General features: G+C 40.9%; 1 protein-coding gene and 1 long non-coding RNA gene across 9 annotated transcripts in view; one reads left to right on the forward strand and one right to left on the reverse strand.

Annotated features, from left to right (window-relative positions):
- Positions 1-354: 354 nt before the first annotated feature.
- On the forward strand, positions 355-20,415 carry LOC138428119 (uncharacterized). Its single transcript, XR_011252282.1, has 4 exons — positions 355-632; positions 5,118-5,453; positions 6,226-6,323; positions 20,112-20,415. It is a non-coding gene; the product is annotated as an uncharacterized lncRNA (long non-coding RNA).
- Positions 10,708-20,953, reverse strand: part of DLGAP1 (DLG associated protein 1) — a 791,550-nt gene continuing 781,304 nt past the window's right edge. For 7 of the 8 annotated variants that reach the window (XM_069568351.1, XM_069568350.1, XM_069568356.1 and 4 more), the window contains 2 exons: positions 16,857-17,009; positions 10,708-13,916 (listed from right to left, as the gene is read on the reverse strand). In XM_069568351.1, the coding sequence (XP_069424452.1) occupies positions 13,707-13,916; positions 16,857-17,009 (363 nt within the window). In that variant the 3' untranslated portion in view covers positions 10,708-13,706. Of the gene's footprint in view, positions 13,917-15,585; positions 17,010-20,953 lie in introns of those variants that run through there. The other variant, XM_069568357.1, reaches the window with a different exon arrangement.

Genomic DNA, 20,953 nt, shown 5'->3' on the forward strand with positions numbered 1-20,953 from the left:
GAACATTTATTGAATGCTTACCATGTGTCAGGCACTGTATTAAGAGCTTTGCCTATATTAATTCAGGGCTTCCCAGGTGGCACAATGATACAGAATCCCCCTGTTAATGTAGGAGATGCAAGAGACTTGGTTTCAATCCCTAAATCAGTAAGATCCCCTGGAACAGGAGATGACAACCTAGTATTCTTCCTTGGAAAATCCCATGGACAGAGAGCCTGGTGGGCTACAGTCCATGGGATCGCAAAGAGTCAGATGCCAATGAGCACACACACACATATAGTAATTCATTTAATCCTTATACCAACTCTATGAGACAAGTACTATTTTCTTATTTTAATTTCTATTTTATGTCAGAGTATAGCGAGCCGGCGCACTTAAGCGCAGCCGAGAGGAGCTACCCTGTGTCCAAGGTTAGTGGCGGCCGGGAGGAGACACCCCGAGCCTGAGGCCAGGGGCAGCAGCTGGGAGGATCAACCGGAGGAGCGGTGGCTGCGCAGGCACAGGAAGGCCTAGAGGAGCTATCCCACGTTGAAGGTCAGGAACGGCGGCGGTAAGGAGGTACCCTCGTCCAAGGTAGGGGGCAGCCGCTGTGCCTTGCTGGAGCAGCCGTGAAGAGATACCCCACGTCCAAGGTAAGAGAAATCCAAGTAAGATGTTAAATGTTGCAAGAGGGCATCAGAGGGCAGACACACTGAAACCATACTCACAGAAAACTAGTCAATCTAATCACACTGGGACCACAGCCTTGTCTAACTCAATGAAACCAAGCCATGCCTGTGGGGCCACCCAAGACAGGCGGGTCATGGTGGAGAGGCCTGACAGAATGTGGTCCACTGGAGAAGGGAATGGCAAGCCACTTTAGTATTCTTGCCTTGAGAACCACATGAACAGTATGAAAAGGCAAAATGATAGGATACCAAAAGAGGAACTCCCCAGGTCATTAGGTGCCCAATATGCTACTGGAGATCAGTGGAGAAATAACTCCAGAAAGAATGAAGGAATGGAGCCAAAGCAAAAACAATACCCAGTTGTGGATGTGACTGGTGATAGAAGCAAGATCCGATGCTGTAAAAAGCAATATTGCATAGGAAACTGGAATGTCAGGTCCATGAATCAAAGCAAATTGGGGGTGTTCAAACAAGAAATGGCAAGGGTGAATGTCGACATTCTAGGAATCAGCGAACTAAAATGGACTGGAATGGGTGAATTTAACTCAGATGACCATTAATCTACTACTACAGGCAGGAATCCCTCAGAAGAAATGGAGTAGCCATCCTGGTCAACAAAAGAGTCCAAAATGCAGTACTTGGATGCAATCTCAAAAACGACAGAATGGTTTCTGTTCGTCTCCAAGGCAAACCATTCAATATCACAGTTATCCAAGTCTATGCCCCAACCAGTAATGCTGAAGAAACTGAAGTTAAATGGTTTTATGAAGACCTACAAGACCTTTTAGAACTAACACCCAAAAAAGATGTCCTTTTCATTATAGGGGACTGGAATGCAAAAGTAGGAAGTCAAGAAACACCTGGAATAACAGTCAAATTTGGCGTTGGGATGTGGAATGAAGCAGGGCAAAGACTAATAGAGTTTTGCCAAGAAAATGCACTGGTCATAGCAAACACCCTCTTCCAACAACACAAGAGAAGACTCTACACATGGACATCACCAGATGGTCAACACCGAAATCAGATTGATTATATTCTTTGCAGCCAAAGATGGAGAAGCTCTATACAGTCAACAAAAACAAGACCAGGAGCTGACTGTGGCTCAGATCATGAACTCCTTATTGCCCAATTCAGACTCAAATTGAAGAAAGTAGGGAAAACCGCTAGACCATTCAGGTATGACCTAAATCAAATCTCTTATGATTATACAGTGGAAGTGAGAAATAGATTTAAGGGCCTAGATCTGATAGATAGAGTGCCTGATGAACTATGGACTGAGGTTTGTGACATTGTACAGGAGACAGAGGTCAAGACCATCCCCATGGAAAAGAAATGCAAAAAAGCAAAATGGTTGTCTGGTGAGGCCTTACAAATAGCTGTGAAAAGAAGAGAAGCGAAAAGCAAAGGAGAAAAGGAAAGATATAAGCATCTGAATGCAGAGTTCCAAAGAATAACAAGAAGAGATAAGAAAGCCTTCTTCAGCAATCAATGCAAAGAAATAGAGGAAAACAACAGAATGGGAAAGACTAGAGATCTCTTCAAGAAAATTAGAGATATCAAGGGGACATTTCATGCAAAGATGGGCTTGATAAAGGACAGAAATGGTATGGACCTAACAGAAGCAGAAGATATTAAGAAGAGGTGGCAAGAATACATGGAAGAACTGTACAAAAAAGATCTTCACGACCCAGATAATCATGATGATGTGATCACTAATCTAGAGCCAGACATCTTGGAATGTGAAGTCAAGTGGGCCTTAGAAAGCATCACTACAAACAAAGCTAGGGGAGGTGATGGAATTCCAGTTGAGCTATTTCAAATCCTGAAAGATGATGCTGTGAAAGTGCTGCACTCAATATGCCAGCAAATTTGGAAAACTCAGCAGTGGCCATAGGACTGGAAAAGGTCAGCTTTCATTCCAATCCCAAAGAAAGGCAATGCCAAAGAATGCTCAAACTACTGCACAATTGCACTCATCTCACATGCTAGTAAAGTAATGCTCAGAATTCTCCAAGCCAGGCTTCAGCAATACGTGAACCGTGAACTCCTTGATGTTCAAGCTGGTTTTAGAAAAGGCAGAGGAACCAGAGATCAAATTGCCAACACCCGCTGGATCATGGAAAAAGCAAGAGAGTTCCAGAAAAACATCTATTTCTGCTTTATTGACTATGCCAAAGCCTTTGACTGTGTGGATCACAATCAACTGTGGAAAATTCTGAAAGAGATGGGAATACCAGACCACCTGACTTGCCTCTTGAGAAATCTGTATGCAGGTCAGGAAGCAACAGTTAGAACTGGACATGGAACAACAGACTGGTTCCAAATAGGAAAAGGAGTACATCAAGGTTGTATATCGTCACGCTGCTTATTTAACTTATATGCAGAGTACATCATGAGAAACGCTGGGCTGGAAGAAACACAAGCTGGAATCAAGATTACGGGAGAAATATCAATAACCTCAGATATGCAGGTGATACCACCCTTATGGCAGAAAGGGAAGAGGAGCTAAAAAGCCTCTTGATGAAAGTGAAAGAGGAGAGTGAAAAAGTTGGCTTAAAGCTCAACATTCAGAAAACGAAGATCATGGCATCCGGTCCCATCACTTCATGGCAAATAGATGGGGAAACAGTGGAAACAATGTCAGACTTTATTTTGGGGGGCTCCAAAATCACTGCAGATGGTGACTGCAGCCATGAAATTAAAAGACTCTTACTCCTTGGAAGAAAAGTTATGACCAACCTAGATAGTATATTCAAAAGCAGAGACATTACTTTGCCGACTAAGGTCCGTCTAGTCAAGGCTATGGTTTTTCCTGTGGTCGTATATGGATGTGAGAGTTGGACTGTGAAGAAGGCTGAGCGCTGAAGAATTGATGCTTTTGAACTGTGGTTTTGGAGAAGACTCTTGAGAGTCCCTTGGACTGCAAGGAGATCCAACCAGTCCATTCTGAAGGAGATCAGCCCTGGGATTTCTTTGGAAGGAATGATGCTAAAGCTGAAATTCCAGTACTTTGGCCACCTCATGCAAAGAGTTGACTCATTGGAAAAGACTTTGATGCTGGGAGGATTGGGGGCAGGAGGAGAAGGGGATGACAGAGGATGAGATGGCTGGATGGCATCACGGACTCTAAGGACATGAGTCTGAGTGAACTCTGGGAGTTGGTGATGGACAGGGAGGCCTGGCGTGCTTCTATTCATGGGGTCGCAAAGAGTCGGACACAACTGAGCAACTGAACTGAACTGATCAGAGTATAGTTGATTAACAAAGTTGTGTTAGTTTCAGATGTACAACAAAGTGACTCAGAGATACATACACATATATCTATTTCAAATTCTCTTCCAATATAGGTTATTACAGAATACTGAGCCAAGTTCCCTGTGCTATACAGTAGGTCCTTTTTGGGAAATAGGTACTATTTTCATCCTAATTGTACAGATGGGGAAATTGAGGCACAGAAAGGCTAAGTAACTTGGCCAGGAAGACACAGTGAGCTAAGGATTTGAACCAAGGCAGTCTGGTTCTGTAGTCTACATTCCTCCCCACTTACCCAACGGGCCTGTCCCTACTGGGCAGACAGGTCTACTCAGGGCAGCATGAGGCTGATGAGAGGGTCGGTTTAGTTTCTAAGACAAATGCTGAGGCTATTTGTAAATGTCTTATAAGCATTTGGCAATGATTTCCTACCAACCTCACGTCAGAATGTTACAATCAGAGTGACATGCGGGGGTGTTTCTGCTGGCGTGTGTGGGGACTTTTCCCTCCGCCTGTGTTTCCTCCCAGCTGGGTCCTATCTGTGTGTGTATCTGGAGTCACTGACAGGAGCCCTGCTGGGAAATCTTGACTGCAAGATGAAGCCAACAGGGACCCTGGGGTGTGGAAGGGGTGAGGGGACCTGTCTTTCCTGTGTCTATCATCTAACGAACATATTTGAACACTAAGAGCCACGGAGGACCTGCCCTCCTTCAAGAGGATCATTGAGGTGACAGTTTTGTCAGCCTGACCATCTCTGGGGACAGGATACTAGCTCTCTCAGGGTGGTCCAAACCTTGTATTTCTTTAGGTAAGCATTTCCTTAATATTTAACCCAAATTCTCTCAGTTAAATATTTAATCCGACTGTAATGTGCTGTTTTTGCTAGAAGAATAGCTGGTCTTTGGCTTCCTCATAATCTGTCTTTAAAAGAAGTGCCCTTGACAATGATGACATGATGAATTCAGCCACTGACAGACCCTGACGTTCTCAGGTCCCCAAGAGTAGGGTGTTTTTCTTTCTTTGTGTCCAGAATTACTCAGAATTATCTGAATACCTATTCCTCATGTCACTACTATTCCCAAAGTGCTTCACAGGCATGTGCGTTCAGTTCGGAAATCCCTGTTTTGTGCTGTGTCATGATCTTTCCTGTGTTCCAACTTTCCAAACTATTGATCAATTATTTACTTTCTCTGTAAGATTTCTTTCAGATTTCATTTTGAACAATCTGCTAGTCAAGAGATCTTTGGGGCGCTGACTTGAGACGGAAACAGACAGCAGCTCCTTGGAAAGGATCGCCTTTCAGCCAATCCAGACTCCTTACCTTGCTCGACTACCTTAAGAAGCAAGTTGGGAGCCTTGAGCTGCTCTTTGAAGTTTGTCAAGTTCAACCTTGGCAGTACCAGGCTGCCCCTGATCTTCCTGGTCCTGCTCTTGCCAAGGGGCCAGGCTGCAGAGAAGAAACCTGCCAAATCCTGCCAACAAAGGCAGTGAAGGCAACCGGGCTCTCTTCCCTCGAAAGGAATCTATCTAAGAGTAAATTATTTAACTCACCTCCTTCTCCCCTTTGTTTAAGATCTGCCTCTTCTCACACTTGGCAATTTCAAATTACAGACAGACATTGTATTGGCTGAGGTAGCAAAGTACATTAGGTTTTATTCTAGAAAGGAAATGATGTGATGAAGCTGATGCTTTTTCTAGTAACATGCTGCTTGTGGGATCCTAGTTTTCCCCACCAGGGATCGAACCTGTGCCCCCTCCGATGGAAGCATGGAGTCCTAACTACTGGATCTCCAGGGAATTTCCCAAAGCTGCTAGTGTTTTAAAAATTGTCACTTATAGAAATAAATATTTTCCATACTAAGAGGTTATTCCCTAAGACCAAAATGCCTTGAAAATGTCACCCCTTTACAGTGAATAGAATATTTTAATTGTAATCTGCAGAAATGTTTCCTCCAATGTACTTTATGGGGACATCCATAGTATTATCTAATTCCCTAGATGTTCCTCTTTATTTTTCATAATAGAAATTGCTGGTAGGCATTGCACTTGAATGCCCTAGAAAGAAGGAAGGGGTCTTCAGCTGATCATTACTTGTGTAGATCTCCGGAGGCTAGCTATGTAGGAATGTTTTTTATTTGCAAAGCACTGGTCTTCAGAAACAGTGAAAGCACCAGAATTTAAGATTATAGAGCTTATCATTTTTCTTTATAACCTTCTTGTACTAGAGTCAGTAGGAAGAATGCATCTTCCCTCTCTGTAACAGAAGAGAAAACTAAGACTATTTGCATCCCCCGTTCTCCTTAAGGTCAACATCTTAATGTCTCACAATTGACTATCAACTCTGCCATAGTGTACATGCAGCGATTCTACATGATTCAGTCCTTTACACAGTTCCATTGAAATGTAAGTATAATTTTTATATGGTGTAATCCTTTTGTGATTAATTTCAACTTCATATTTCTTTTGTGGTTGATCTTGCTGAACTGGGATTTGAAATTTAACATTTAGTATTGATCACTTTCATTATATGTCACACTGTTATTCTGAATCCAACCTTCCAGTTTTCCTGTTTAGTGTCTAGCTAATTGTTTAGCTTTAGTGCATTCTTAGAGAAGTGGATTCTCTAATAAGACAGATCATTGAACACTTAGAGTTAACATTTTTGGGTTGGGAGAGTAGCATTAAAGAGGAAACTACACTTAATTTAGGTGTAACTTTTGAACTGGTTAATAATATAGGAATAGGAAAACAAGTGAATGTTAGTCATTTACATTTTCTAAAAATCTTTGAAAAGAGTCCAATCAGTGTTTAGTTGAAAGGCAAAGGTACATTATGTGATGACTGGGTGATGACTTTTAAGACAAGAAAAAGAAAATAATAGTAATAAAGGGATTTTTTTTTCTGGACAGAATTGTAAATAATGCTATTTTCAGTTTTGCTACCTGAAATGGTCCTGTTTAACCTTATTGTAAATGACTTGGAAGGAAGTGCATAGTGATATTCCAATTGCAGGTAAGAATATATTTGTTTAATAAAATCACAAGATAATAGGGCTAAACTTGATGAATACTTCATATGGATTTGTGAGTCAAACATTTCATTATTTTTTTAAGAAAAGGTTATATTTTGAGGTAAGGTGTTTCAGACTTAGGATAATAGGGTTTGAATTCTTTTTTTTTATGCCATAGGAAAAGAAACTGGAAAGCAAGATATTAGTGAGCTCAGTATTGGGAATAATTGTACAGGAAACCCTGTAGATTTATGGATTAGTCAGTTCAGTTCAGTTCAGTTGCTCAGTCGTGTCCGACTCTTGGATTAAACATCCTCAATTTTTGCTGATTACTCAGTCAATTTGGCTGTCTCCTATCCTTAACCTCCCTACCTCCTCTGACTGGCAGAAACACATTCTTCTTAAGAGAAGCATTTATTGAGGCTGTCTGATAGCTCTAGGATAGAAAGTAGTGGATAAAAAATGGAATTTGAGGAGGAAGTCCATTGCTGTCTTGCTCCTTCTAAAAGTTTTCTACATTTCTTTTATTATGGTAAAGATTTGAAATCCAGGGTGAAATACATCTCAAATCAATTTGTCCATTCTGTGCATGTGTGTGTGTGTGTGTATTTATATGTATATGTATATGTGTGTGTATATGTATGTATGGGTTTCCCTGATGGCTCAGTGGTAAAGAATTTACCTACCAATGCAGGAGACGTGGTTTCAATCCCTGGGTCAGGAAGATCCCCTGGAGAAGGAAATGGCAACCCACTCTAGTATTTTTGCCTGGGAAATCTCATGGACAGAGGAGCCTGGTGGGCTGCAGTTCATGGGATCATGAAAGAGTTGGACACAACTCAGTGACTAAACAGCAAGCATCCTCCTTTCCAAAGTGAAAAGGAGGGACTTTCCTGGTGGCCCAGTGGCTAAGACTCTGCCCTCCCAATGCAGGGGGCCTGGTTTCGGTCCCTGGTTAGGATGCCGCAACTGAAGATCAACTAAAAATCCTGCATGCTTCAGTGCAGACTGAAGATCCCAAGTGCTACAGTTAAGATGTGACACAGTCAGATCAATCAATAAAAATAAATATATGTATTTTTTAAAGTGAAAGGAGAGGCTTTTTTTTTTTTTAATGAAAGAGTCTCTCTCTCTTTTAATTTTTATTTTATTTATTTGGCTGCACTGGATCTTAGTTGTGGTATGCAGGATTTTTTTTTTTTTAGTTGTGGCATATGGGTTCTAATTCCCTGACCAGGGTTCAAACCCTGCCCCCCAGCATTGTGGGTGTGGGGTCTTAGCCACTGGAACATCAGGGGAATCCCTAGAAGAATCTCTTTATCGAGTTCTCTGTGACACTGATTTACCTATCAGGTAATCTGGAAAGACAACATTAACATCTACATCTCCCAGAAGCCAGGCTAGAAGCGTGAAGTGGAAGAACTGGTATTTTTCATTTGTTCTAGTGAAAAAATTTGGTGAATAGCAACAGTTCAATCAGCTACATGGCAGAGTATGACTTTTGATATTTATTAAAATGTTTTCTTGCTTTCAGCCATGTTCTCTAAATTCAGGCTTGTGCTTATTTGCATACAGGTCATATCAAAATAATCCATTGACTACTGCACTGGGGCTTCCCGTCACTGTGATTTTCCAGTGATGCTTCCCTGGATCAGGAGGAAGCCCAACCAGGAAGAGCACATTGTTTCCTCTCTCTGCTTCAGGGGAAATAAGGGATTTGCACAGAAATTTAAGATGTATTCTGTAAACTGAGTTGTGAAGTGAAAGTAAAAGTTGCTCAGTCGTGTCCGACTCTTTGGGACCCCATGGACTATACAGTCCATGGAATTCTCCAGGCCAGAATAATGGAGTGGGTAGCCATTCTCTTCTCCAGGGGATCTTCCCAACCCAGAGATCAAACCTAGGTCTCCCACATTGCAGGTGGATTCTTTACCAGCTGAGCCAGCAGGGAAGCCCAAGAATATGGGACTGGGTAGCCTATCCCTTCTCCAGCAGATCTTCCCGATCCAGGAATTGAACTGGAGTCTCCTGCAGTGCCTGCAGATTCTTTACCAGCTGAGCTATGAGGGAAACTGAGTTGACTCATTGGAAAAGACCCTGATGCTGGAAAAGATTGAGGGCAGGAGGAGAAGGGAGCAACAGAGGATGAGATGGTTGAATGGCATCACCAACCTAATAGACATGAGTTTGAGCAAACTGCAGTAGATATTGAAGGACAGGGAAGCCTGGAGTGCTACTGTCCATTGGGTTGAAAAGACTTGGACATGACTTAATGACTAAACAACTGTGAACTTACACCAGTGAAGATGAGTTAGGACCAGAGAGGTTTTCAGGCTGGGCCACTGGTTTCCGTTTGGAAAAGGAGTTGATCTGATTTTGGTTTAGCAGCTGAAAGACAAATAGCCTATTGAACAAACCCCAGGTGGATTTCTACACCCTTTGGTGACAGTGGAATTCAAGAATGAACACAGTCAGACACTAAGATTTTTCATATGTCATTTATTTAAACCAAAATCAATTTATATTTTCAAGGGGCTGGATTTCAAAGATATAAAAAGAAATTCAAACCATTTTGTTCAATACCTATCTATAAAAAATGAAATTACATTTTGCGGGAGGAGTGGACCCTGTAACATAGGAAATTTCTTCATTGAAATTCAATTTTTTGCATGCAAAACCTAATTTCATTTTCAGATTGGCTGAAATGTTCAAGAAGCCCTGATGAAATATCAGAATTTGTTAAAAGTCAAGAAGTATAATCACGGTTCAGACTATGGTCAGCACAAGAGCCAGGGTAATGAAATCTTTGCAACCTTGCCTGTGTACAGCCACTTGATCTCTACTCTTTTGAAGCATTTTCAAAAGTACATTGTGTTATTTTGGTGACTAGGGGTCACACAGAGTCAGACATGACTGGAGTGGCTTAGCAGCAGCTGGTGACTAGCACAGGTTCTTGCTTATGTATAAAAATTGGACAAAATGGCTTATTTGCTTAACAGTGTCCAAGTCTGTTGCATGTAGTTTGATGGCTTTGCCCAAGAACCTGACGGGAGGGAGTACCGTGGACACAGGTTTCAGAGCTGTGGCATTTTCAGATCATTGCAAGTCCACTTTATAGAGTGTGCTAATTTACCTTGTTTTTGGTGAGTCTGTATTTTTGCGTATAAAGTAAGTTTCCAGATATGACGTAGATGAAAAGCAGGGGAGATCAACAGTGGCAGTTACCAATTTTAAATGTGGGAAGAAAGACAAAGACATCACAGAAGACAAAGCTAAATGGAAGTTCGGATTTTGGACTTAAATGGGTCACTTCGTAATTGTGTCATACTGGGCAAGTTACCGAAGCTCTGGGAGTAGTTTTTCATTAGTGCAAGGGTGAAATGAAACCCACAATGCATTATTCTGATTTTCCCTACCGTGGAGAACTATGTAGGAAACACAACTGACATGCTTGGCAAGATACCCACGTGGGTTAACATCTATACAGATTTGCACATGCTTGAGAAGCTGATAACTCCTTTCATAAAACATACAGTCCCTGACTTGAACCTTTCAGAAGTGTATGATCATCACAGTAAAAGGACTTTTAGTTTTCTATATTTAAATCCCTTCCATAGGGGACAAGTTCTACCCACAAGCTCACAGGTACTAGAACATGTGTTATTACAATGAAAATCAGAATGATATGCTTCTGAACTGCTTAATTACTCCCCCAAAGACAATTACTTCTATTCTGGAAGAAGCAGGACTCTGTAGTGAAAACACAGAGACCTGAAAGCAGTGCATTAATTATTTTATTAATTTCTTTTTACATTATGGGAAACATTCATCTATTTACAATTTTTTTTTGTCCGCACACAATCTAGGTAGATAAGCCTATGAAATTCCAATTCATAAAGCCATAAAAATGTTCCCCACCCCTCCATCTGAAAGCTTTCAAATGAATCTTTTTTTTTTCCAAACCAAAATAATTTTTAAAAATTACATTTGGGAATTCAGATATGCTAGTGATTTACATTCCAGTTATTTAAAATATGCATCTAGACATGTTTTTAAAAAGAAATGGTAAATTCACAAGGATAAGGCTTAAATTAAAGTGGTAATGCACAGTAAAACATTAAGGAAACATCTATAAATAACAGAAATATAGTACAAATAAATTAGTTCTATTTACCATTTCAAATATTAAAAATCTTTAATCCATTTCTTCATCTCTCTTTACAAAAAGGTTATGTGAGTTGTATGGAAACATCTGCAAAAAATATAATAAATACTTAATTTCTTTGAACGTTTTTTTGATGTGGGAGACAAACTTCTTTTGTAATTCCCCCCTCCCCAAGAAAATACCCAAACACCTTTGTACCAAAGTTAAACAAAATAAGTAATTTTTCAGGGTACATACATTTTCTGTTATTAACTAAAAAACATTTCTACAAATTACATCAAAAAGAACAATGTAACAAGGGTTATGCTCATGGATGTCAGGCTTAAGAGGGCAAGTGATCAACAAGCAGTTTTATGTGGGGTCATGTCTTAACATCAATAATTAGCTTTTTATAAAGTGTTTGTACAATTGGTGTTTTTAAGGAAGGCAAAGGTCATGATGCCTGTAGGCATTCTGCTAAAAGATTTAAAATTCTTACCAAAAATAGCTTATGAATATACAAATACCATTCACGTAGACAAGATAAATAGGCCACCTCTTGTCTCTCTTAAAATATCCTGGGCTAAACCAGTTTCCAAAGAAAATATTGTAGGATGATCTTTAGAAATCTATTTCTCCATCCAAATCTTATCTCTCCCTCAGGGCACAGAGCTGTGGATGGGAACATGGGTCTTCAAATGGATGCTGTTTCCTTCACGTTAGTCTGTGAGTTCTGAGTCATTGCCATGGTTGAACATGACCATAGGCTACCCAAGGTGGCAGTTGGCCTTACTTGATACAAACTTTGTGTGACCTTCCCGGCTGCTACAGAGTAAAGAAAACGTGTATTCTTTTTAAAACCAGAAAATACTTGAAGCTGAAATTCTCTATCTGCTCCAATTTTACAAAGTACTCAAAGGTGCTTTGTCCACTCTAGTTAAAAGTTGGTTTGTTTTTAAATAAGTTAGTAGCCCTTTTCTTGTAAACCACAGCAGTAAACGTTTGTGCCCTGTTAATAAAGATAGCTCAAAGCATCAATGGCTCTGAGAGGTAGCGAATTCTCTAGTGGTTTTATAATATGTCCATGAAAATAGTTGTTGCCAGAACCCATCACTTCTCTTAATTTTTAAAATAAAATTAGCACCTGGCTATGAGATTGTATATATTTTTTTAAAGCGTCTCTGGTGCAAGTGTATCTGATATATCTTTTTAAAAGTCTTTCATTTTTCAATGATAATTTCTAACACTTTAGGGAGCTGGATAAAATGCCAGTGACCATGTAAGATCACCTCATTCTAAGTGTTTAAACTGCTAGGAGTAAGGGCATTTAAAGATAACTTCAGCTGGCCACAAAGGTCATATGCCGTCCATCATGACTAAAAACAAAAATCAACCTTCTCTGCCAAATCCCTGGGTCTCCTCAGTGTTTAGGAACCGCAATGCTGTCCCCCTCCACGTGGCTGCTGAACCTTGCAGGTCAAATTTCTTTTCTCTCTACCTGGGACCTCAAGATGAGTGGTTGCTCTTTGAATGAGACAGCATGTCTACTGGGACAGAAAGCTTATTTGATGGGTTTGACACAGGACAAAATCCTGATTCGGGGGTGTAATAGGACTCTGGAGCAGTGAGGAAAGACTGATGGAGACAAACGTCTGCCCTATGAACTACTGGGTTAAAAGAGACCGAATGTGTAGCATTCGAAGGGGATGATGGGAAAATCCCGACTCTTCTCAGAAAGCAGGCCGGCTGCCATTTACAGCACTTGGTAAGCAGAGATGTACTTCTATCTGTGTAATTAGGTAGGCTCCCCCCCTCCCCAAGATGGACACTAACAAAGTAATGGAACCAACACTTTCCCCTTTAAAGACCTCCCCCCGCCCACCACCACAACAACAATATAATATACATAGTACAAGAAAAGTTGAGAAAACACTTCAGGTCTAAATTGTCTTAAGAATAGGACAAAAGAAAAAAATCCCTTATGTAGTCTCTTAAGCTAGCAGTGCTTCCTTGGTCTTGCCTTTCCTGTCTTCATTTTATTGCCTTTCGGAATAGATGGATGTCCCTGAAAGATCAAATTGACAATCTTCTGCTGAGTGAGACATTTGAAGCAGTGACTGATGACACAACAGTGAGGCAGTTTGTGCAGCTGTGAGCGACGCAGGTACCCGCACCCCACTCCCTCCCCCCCGGGCACCTGCAGATTTTGCTTCTTTTCCCCACCCACTACACATCCTGGTCCCCCCCCCGCGCCCAGCCCCTCTTCGTCCCCTCTCGGTGTGTTACTCCCGGACTCTGGTGACAGGGTGTGATGTCTGAGGCTGGACATCAAGCGCTCCAATCTGCTTGCCCAAAATAGGAAGCGTGTCGGGAAATCAAGGGGATCGGAGCCCTAGTTTCTTTCGCGTGGAAGACGGCGAGGTCCCTAGGGACCCCCCCATCCCCCCGCGGGATCCTGGATGTCTGAGATACCCTACGGTTGGATATTGCTGGAATCTAGGGACGGACTAGCTTGAGGAGGACGGAGGATGGCTGGCGGGTGACCTAGAGAGGGGCCGCGTTTACGCGGGTGGGCAGGCGCCGGGGAGGCGGCGGCGGCGGCGGCGGCGGCGGGGGCGCGGCGGCCGGGGCCTCAAAGCCGGGTCTGCGCCTCGGGGATGTAGATCTCGATGCTCTCGGCGCTCTCGGTGGCCGAGTTCTGACGGACGGACGCGGCGCGCTTGGCGGCCATCAGGCGCTTGCGGGCCTCCTGGCGCTGCGAGCTCTCCAGCGAGCGCTCCCGGATCAGCGGCGCGGGGCCCTTCGCCGGCTTCTTGGGCACTGGAGGAGGGGCCCTTCGCTCCTGATCAAAGCAGAAGGTTCAGGACATTACACAGCTTCTCAGGACAAGCTTGGGGGAAACTGGGATAGGTCAGTAGTTAGCACACACTTTTTTTTTTTTTAAGCTTAAGGGTGGTTGTTAGTTCTGATCTGCACACTGTATACATATTTACATATATATATATATATATATATATATATATATATATATATGCATTGGAGAAGGAAATGGCAATCCACTCCAGTATTCTTGCCCGCAGAATCCCATGGACAGAGGAGCCTGGCGGGCTACAGTCCATGGGGTCTCAAAGAGTGAGACGTGACTGAGCGACTGAGCACGTAATAATGTATATATTTTTTTCCTTAGTATTCTGGCTTGGGTTTTCAAAAAGATGCATGAGGGAAAAAAATACTGGGAAGTTTAAGGCCAAGGGTAAAGCTGGAGGGCAGAACTAGTCTCTCCAAGGGAAGGATATGGGTATTTAAAATCTAACCCGCCCCCGCCCCCGCCCCTGCCCCTCGCCCCTCACTTCACCTAAAGGCTGCAGCTTCCAGCACATTTACTGTGGTTTTTCTCGGGAGGCTCCAGACTCTTTCGGATGCCAGAGATGGGAAGGAGAGGGCAGCGGTCGCCTCTTAGATTCTGCACCCCCTCTAAGCAGGGCGGCAGCGTGTGGTACCAGCTGGGTTCAGAGTTTAAAAACATCCCTGCCCTCTACCCTGAGCCCACCCAAACCTAAACAGCCAAACGAGGAAGAAGCGATTGTTAAAACTGTGTTCGTTTAGCTTTGCTGGTGTCCCAGTGAATTACACCGATTTACATATCATCACACACAGACACACAGAGATATACTCGGCAGGGTCACCCTGGAGGGAGTTCCTACCCTTGCGGGTATGGAGTCAGCTCCTAAAACATCCTGTTGGACCATCACGAATTAGGGGCCTCGGGGTGACCTTGGTGGCCCTGAAGGCTATTTCGTCATAGGGACACACATTGCGCCATGAAGACTGAACACAAGACTGAAAGAGTTCATTCCTGCTCCCCTCCCCCACACCCCCAGCAGCAGCAAACTAGAAACTGGTGGGCTATTTTTAAATGCCACTGCAAAAACAAACAAGTCATTCATAACTTGGACTGGAAAAAAAAAAGTATAGTGGAAAAGGGAATCTAAATCACAAAGGATTTTTAGGAAAAAGATAGCGAGTTTTCAGGCTGCAAAAAGGTCCATGTGAATCTGATGATTTCCTCTTTTAATAAAATACCTTAAATTCTCATAAACCTAAATGTTAGAAATATCTTAAAATATGGATTCCATGATTCTCCAAAGGGCACTCTCTGTGTTCCTCCTTTGCTGGCCTTCGTGGAGTGCCTAGTTACCCTTATTGCAGTGAGTAGCCCCGCAGTTGTTTAAGGTGGAGTCTCGTGTGGATTAAAAAAAAGGAAGCACAGAGTGCAAACCGTATTCCACCAACTCTGATTGCGTTTGTTCATTGTTTCCCCTCCAGTTCATGGGATGATGCAAAGCTCTGATCAAGTTAGTAATGATTTACAGTATAACTGTCACTAGGTACCATATATCAATTCTTAGCTTCACTCCTTTTGGACATTTAAAATCTTCATGATTGGGACACTCAGTAGATACTTTTGAAAGTACGATTGTTGAAAACTTTTTAGTCATATTTTCCTTTCCTTGCATAGTTTATTTTTTTAACAACAATTTTTAAAAATTGATGAATAAGTAATTAGATGGATCAGCTCTAGAAAATCAGTTACCAGTATGTGTGTACATCTGTAATGTTTTCTTAAAACCAGACCAATTTAAAAGCTTGTTTAGCAGACAGTTTTAAACCCAGATTAAAGAAAACTAGAATGAATGCAAATGTTTGGTTACCCCAGTGAGAGGCCACACAGGCATCAATGGTACTTTGATGTTTCATACCAAAACCCGCCAGGTGGATGGTGATAGAATTAGAGATGAGGGACAGTGATGAGAGTGGTGGCCCCTTCAATTATGCACCAGCCCTTAGCACTAGATTTCTCCTGGGAGCCCAGGGACTCCAAGAACTCTGATATTATGATGGGCAGCAGCAGAATGGACTGGACTGACAGGTGAAAGGATCAGGAAGAGGCATCACAGAAATGGCTGTGCCCGACTTCGGAAGTTGAACCTCTCAGAATCATTTGACCTCAGGCTGTAGGAAAGCAAAGGGTTAAAAATGTCATGCATCTCTGGTCAGCCTAAGAGGGTAGACATTGGATACCTGGGCAAGCCTGGTGGAGCCACTGTAATCAAATGTGAAAAGTGCAGTTTATTAATTCAAGTAAAAGAATTTGAGTCTTTATTTCTAAGCTCTTGCATGAGGAACCCAGTGAGCAATACTCCCCAAGGCAAATCAACCAAAGGTAAAACCTTTTTTTTTTTTTAAAAAAAAAAGATCCCAACATTTATGATTACTGTGAAACTATATGGTGTGTATATTTTTAGACTTGAACAACAGTGGTTTCTTTATTACTATATTTATGAAATGATTATAAAAGTCGGTTAGTTTGCAGGGCTTCCTATTTTCTCGGCAACACGTTCTAGGGGTGTAAGGAAGTTGTACTCTTGCTCTATGTAATCATGCACTGAAGATGTCATTTATTTTAGTTTAAAAAGCAAAATGGAGGCAGTTCCTTCCAGTGACTAAAATGGTTTAACTTAAAGTTTAATTAACAAAAAAAAAAAGCCACATTCCCATTTTCCAATTCACAGACAGGTTTTTCTTTAAAAATATGCCTGAAACATATTACAGATAATATCCCAAATGATTACTATGTAAACATTGTCATTACAATGAAATTAATATGATTTCAGCTCCATTTCACATTGTAAACAGCAAGACTGAGAGCAGAAGCCTATTTAGACTGTCCAGTGTTTGTGCAGGTTTTTAAATGAACCATACAAAATCTACATTGTTCTACCTTCTTGTCAAGAGGATCCATCTGTTTCCAATTATTGGCCTTTAACTGATGAAGTTCATCAAATTTCATACTAATGTTTTCTATGGACAACTGCAGCATGTCCCAGAACCCCGCCAGATCCTGAGAGGTGGGCCTTGGATGAGCATTGGGATTCTGTGCAAGAGAAAGAAAAACAGTCATGCTTTAGAAGCGATGTTTGTGACAAGCCCAGGATCAACGAGGCATTTTCAAATACTTAAAATAACAAAAGGAGGATGAGTTCCTCTTAGTTTTCAGATAGGAAAGAAAAGTGAAGTTACTGATGGTGCCATGCTGTGCTATGCTTAGTCGCTCAGTCGTGTCCGACTCTTTGTGACACCATGGATTGTAATCCGCCAGGCTTCTCTGTCCATGGGGATTCTCCAGGCAAGAATACTGGAGTGGGTTGCCATGCCCTCCTCACTGATGGTACTTCTATTTATTTATTTTATATTTTATAGGTATATATGTTTTATGGGGCTTCCCAGGTGGCACAAGTGGTAAAGAACCCACCTGCCTCAGCAGGAGACATAAGAGACAAGGGTTCGATCCCTGGATGGGGAAGATCTCCTGGAGGAGGGCATGAGAATCCACTCCAGTATTCTTGCCTGGAGAATCCCATGGACAGAGAAGCTTGGTGGGCTACAGTCCATTGGGTCTGAAAGAGTTGGACACGACTGAGCGACTGAGCATACATGCATATATTATATATATATATATATATATATATATATATCCCTCTATATATTCACCTTTATTAAGGACTAATTGACAAATAAGATTATAAGATATTTAGAATGTACCCTATGATTATTTGATAGAGACACACCTTGTATAGGACTTCCCCATCGAGTTAAGCAGCACATTATCACCTCACATCTTTATCCTTTTGTGTGTGTGTGTGAGAACATTTATCGTCTACTCTTTCTTAGCAAAGCTCAGTTAGACAATACAGTGTTATCAACCATAGTCACCATGTTCTAATTAGATCCTCAGATCTCATTCATTTTATAGCTGAAAATCTGTATCATTTTACCAATGCCCCCTCCATTTCCCCTACCCCTGAGCCCTTGCCAACCACTTTTATACTCTCTCTATGAATTTGGCTTAAAAAAAAAAAATTCCACTACAAACAATAATTTCATACAATCATTTTATACACATTTGAGTCAGTGATTCTCAATGTCAAGGTAAAATTCTTTTGTAATACAGCATCTATCAGTATGGTATGGTGGGGAATCTAAACATTTGGAAAAAACCCAGAATGTGTGATATATGCCAAAATGCATTTAAAACTATATTTAAATGAAAATACCATATTACCAAAAAATACAGTCTATTGTTATTAGAGTCAGTATTTGACTCCATGGGATCCAGCATACTCAGAGAACAGATAAGGAATCTAAAATAAGATTCATTTTAATACTTACCTTGAGTGAAATAATAGGGCAAACAAGTGATAAGTAATAAAAGAATTAGATTTTCAAAGTATTGTGTGTTTAACAATTAAGATATTTCTAATATTGGAAGTCATTTTATCATATAAGTACTTGGACATAATTGTTTGGAAATGAATTGGTTTTAAAATAACATAATACAGCAAATGTGAGAACACTTGTCTGTATGTAAACATAGATTTCTGTGCATTTGCTAGATAATATTAAAGATTCTTTGATGTGTGGATTGACTTTCTTTGCCCTCATTCACATATCCCTGACAAGCACTAGAGAGTAGGAACCTCTAATTTATATGATCTGAGACATAAAAACCATAACTAAGAGACTGAAGTTATTACTACCGGCAACAATAGCTAAAGGTATTCATGGGCAGATAGGTGGGGCTCATACTTATCAGAGGTTTCTATTGAGGTTCCATTTGGTTACCTCTGGGTATCCCAGGCAATTGGAAAGACTGTGAAATCTCATGCCATATAATAACTTGAGGCCCGTTCTTACTTTTAAAACAACCCTAAAGAAATGACATCATCAGAACTTCAGAAAGCACAGGGTAAGTGACCATCAAAGTTAACAGACTGGAAAAAATACTTTTTAGCCTTTTGATGGATGAGTATTATTGGTCTGACTTCAAAATAAATACAAGAATGTATTTATAAACTTATACTTTTAAAACTACCCATAGTTCATTGGAATAATTAAATTCTAAAATTTGTAAGTATTTGGTTCACTGTTAAACTCTATTCCAGTGACACCTGAATTAACAAGAGGGCTTCTCTGTAGCATTTTGATATAGTAAACTCCAATGTTTCTTATATCTAGGTTCAGAATAGACAGATAATAATTTTGACAAAGTACTTGTCAGCTGGAGTTTTATGATCTCACAATATATTACTTTATCTTATTTGTAATTAAAAGCTAAATTCCTCATACCTTGAAGTTCACTAAAGCCTTCTAGGTCACAAGCCCTGTTGTTAAACTGTGATAGCATTTAACTCTGTAGTAACAAGGGAAATTTGTTCCTTTCCCATCAGGAATCTCTTTGCCCCCTCATCATCCAAGGGATGAATGGGGAAGCAGAGAGAAAGAGCCTGGGTGCTCAGCCAGTCTTTTAATCAGTGGCTCCTGTGACACCCAGCACAAGAAGTAGTTGTGAAACCTGCTTCAGTCTGAACCAGGTCACTTGGAGGTCAGAGGCGATAGAGGATGAGAAAGATAACGAGGGCCAGTTTGAGAAATATGGCTTTATATGAACTTTTTAATTTAAAGAGTTAAAGAATAATATGAATTAAGATCTGTGACACGTGAGCAAGTTTACAAATTAGAAGGAATTCTGTACCTGACGCATAGTGAAGCTCAATAAAATATTTGTTAAATCACTGATCAATACATTTACTAATATATATTATCTCATAATTCAGAACAGAATTTCTGAGAAGGTGAAAGAAGGGCCAGGTCATTTTTGCTGAGGAAGGGGAAAACAAACTATGGGTATGGGAGGTCAGGGTGAGGAGGCAGGAAAGAGAGGTTTCACAAAGAAAAGCCTGGTGAAGGGGGATAAGAGCACTGACTTGTGCAGACTTTATATCTGCTCTTGGTTGAGTCTTGTCTAAACAAATCCCATTCAGTCTGTATTTGTCCTTGTTAACGACAAGATGTAGTTAGAACGCTAAAAAAAAAACAAAACAACACAACCATAGTTTGGGTCAATCAGATCACAAATGATTGTGTTTTAAACTTTCCAGAAGATTAAAAGAATTGCTTTTAATTTTCTTTATTTTAGATGCAGTTTCCATCCCTGGGTCAGGGGTATCCTCTGGAGGAGGAAATGGCTATCCACTCCAGTATTCTTGCCTGGAGAATCTCATGGACAGAGGAGCCTGGCAGGCTACAGTCTATAGGGTCGAAAAGAGTTGGACACAACTGAGGGACTGAGTACACAGATGCAGCTTGATCATTAATTGGCCAATAAAAGCTATTTTTGTGGAATGACACTTGTGGAGATGGCAGAATTTAAAAAAAAAACGTGAGGAAGCTCTTGGCCTTGCATTTTGCTGACAGTTTTTAAAAAATGTTGTTGCTGCTAATACTGGTTTTGTCTGTTTGTTCTGCTTTATTTCATTTCTGTGTGTCCAAGAAAGATGAATGATTCATTGTTCTCATGGAGATCAAAGCTACACTTTCTGACACCTTCCACCTCCAGTTCTTGAATTAAAACAGAGCACTCTGATAAGGAAAAAGGCCCCAATGGCTACTTCAGAAAGAAACTCGTTATCCAAAATTATTTTTTTCTGAAATATTATGTTTGAAATATCAGGCTGGTATTGGGTAAGAATAATAAAGTCAGGAGGCCAGGAAAATAGAAAATCTTCAGCAACCAGAAAAAAAAAAAAAAGGAAATGGAGTTTTAACTTGATAACTTGATTGGATTCTTTCTTCGAAGATTATTTAATATTTTTTATTATTTTAAAAGATAAATATTTTTAAGAAAAAGCAGCAAATATATGATTCATCGGAAAATTCTCTCTGTCAGGTTAAGAGAGTCCAATGAGCCCTGGCTTGGTTCTACTCTAGTTGGACTGGTCTTGACCACATGGTCTTCTCACGGGGAGGAGCGGAGAAAAC

The sequence above is a fragment of the Ovis canadensis genome, chromosome 23, assembly GCF_042477335.2.
Source record: "Ovis canadensis isolate MfBH-ARS-UI-01 breed Bighorn chromosome 23, ARS-UI_OviCan_v2, whole genome shotgun sequence".
NCBI classification, from domain to species: domain Eukaryota; kingdom Metazoa; phylum Chordata; class Mammalia; order Artiodactyla; family Bovidae; genus Ovis; species Ovis canadensis.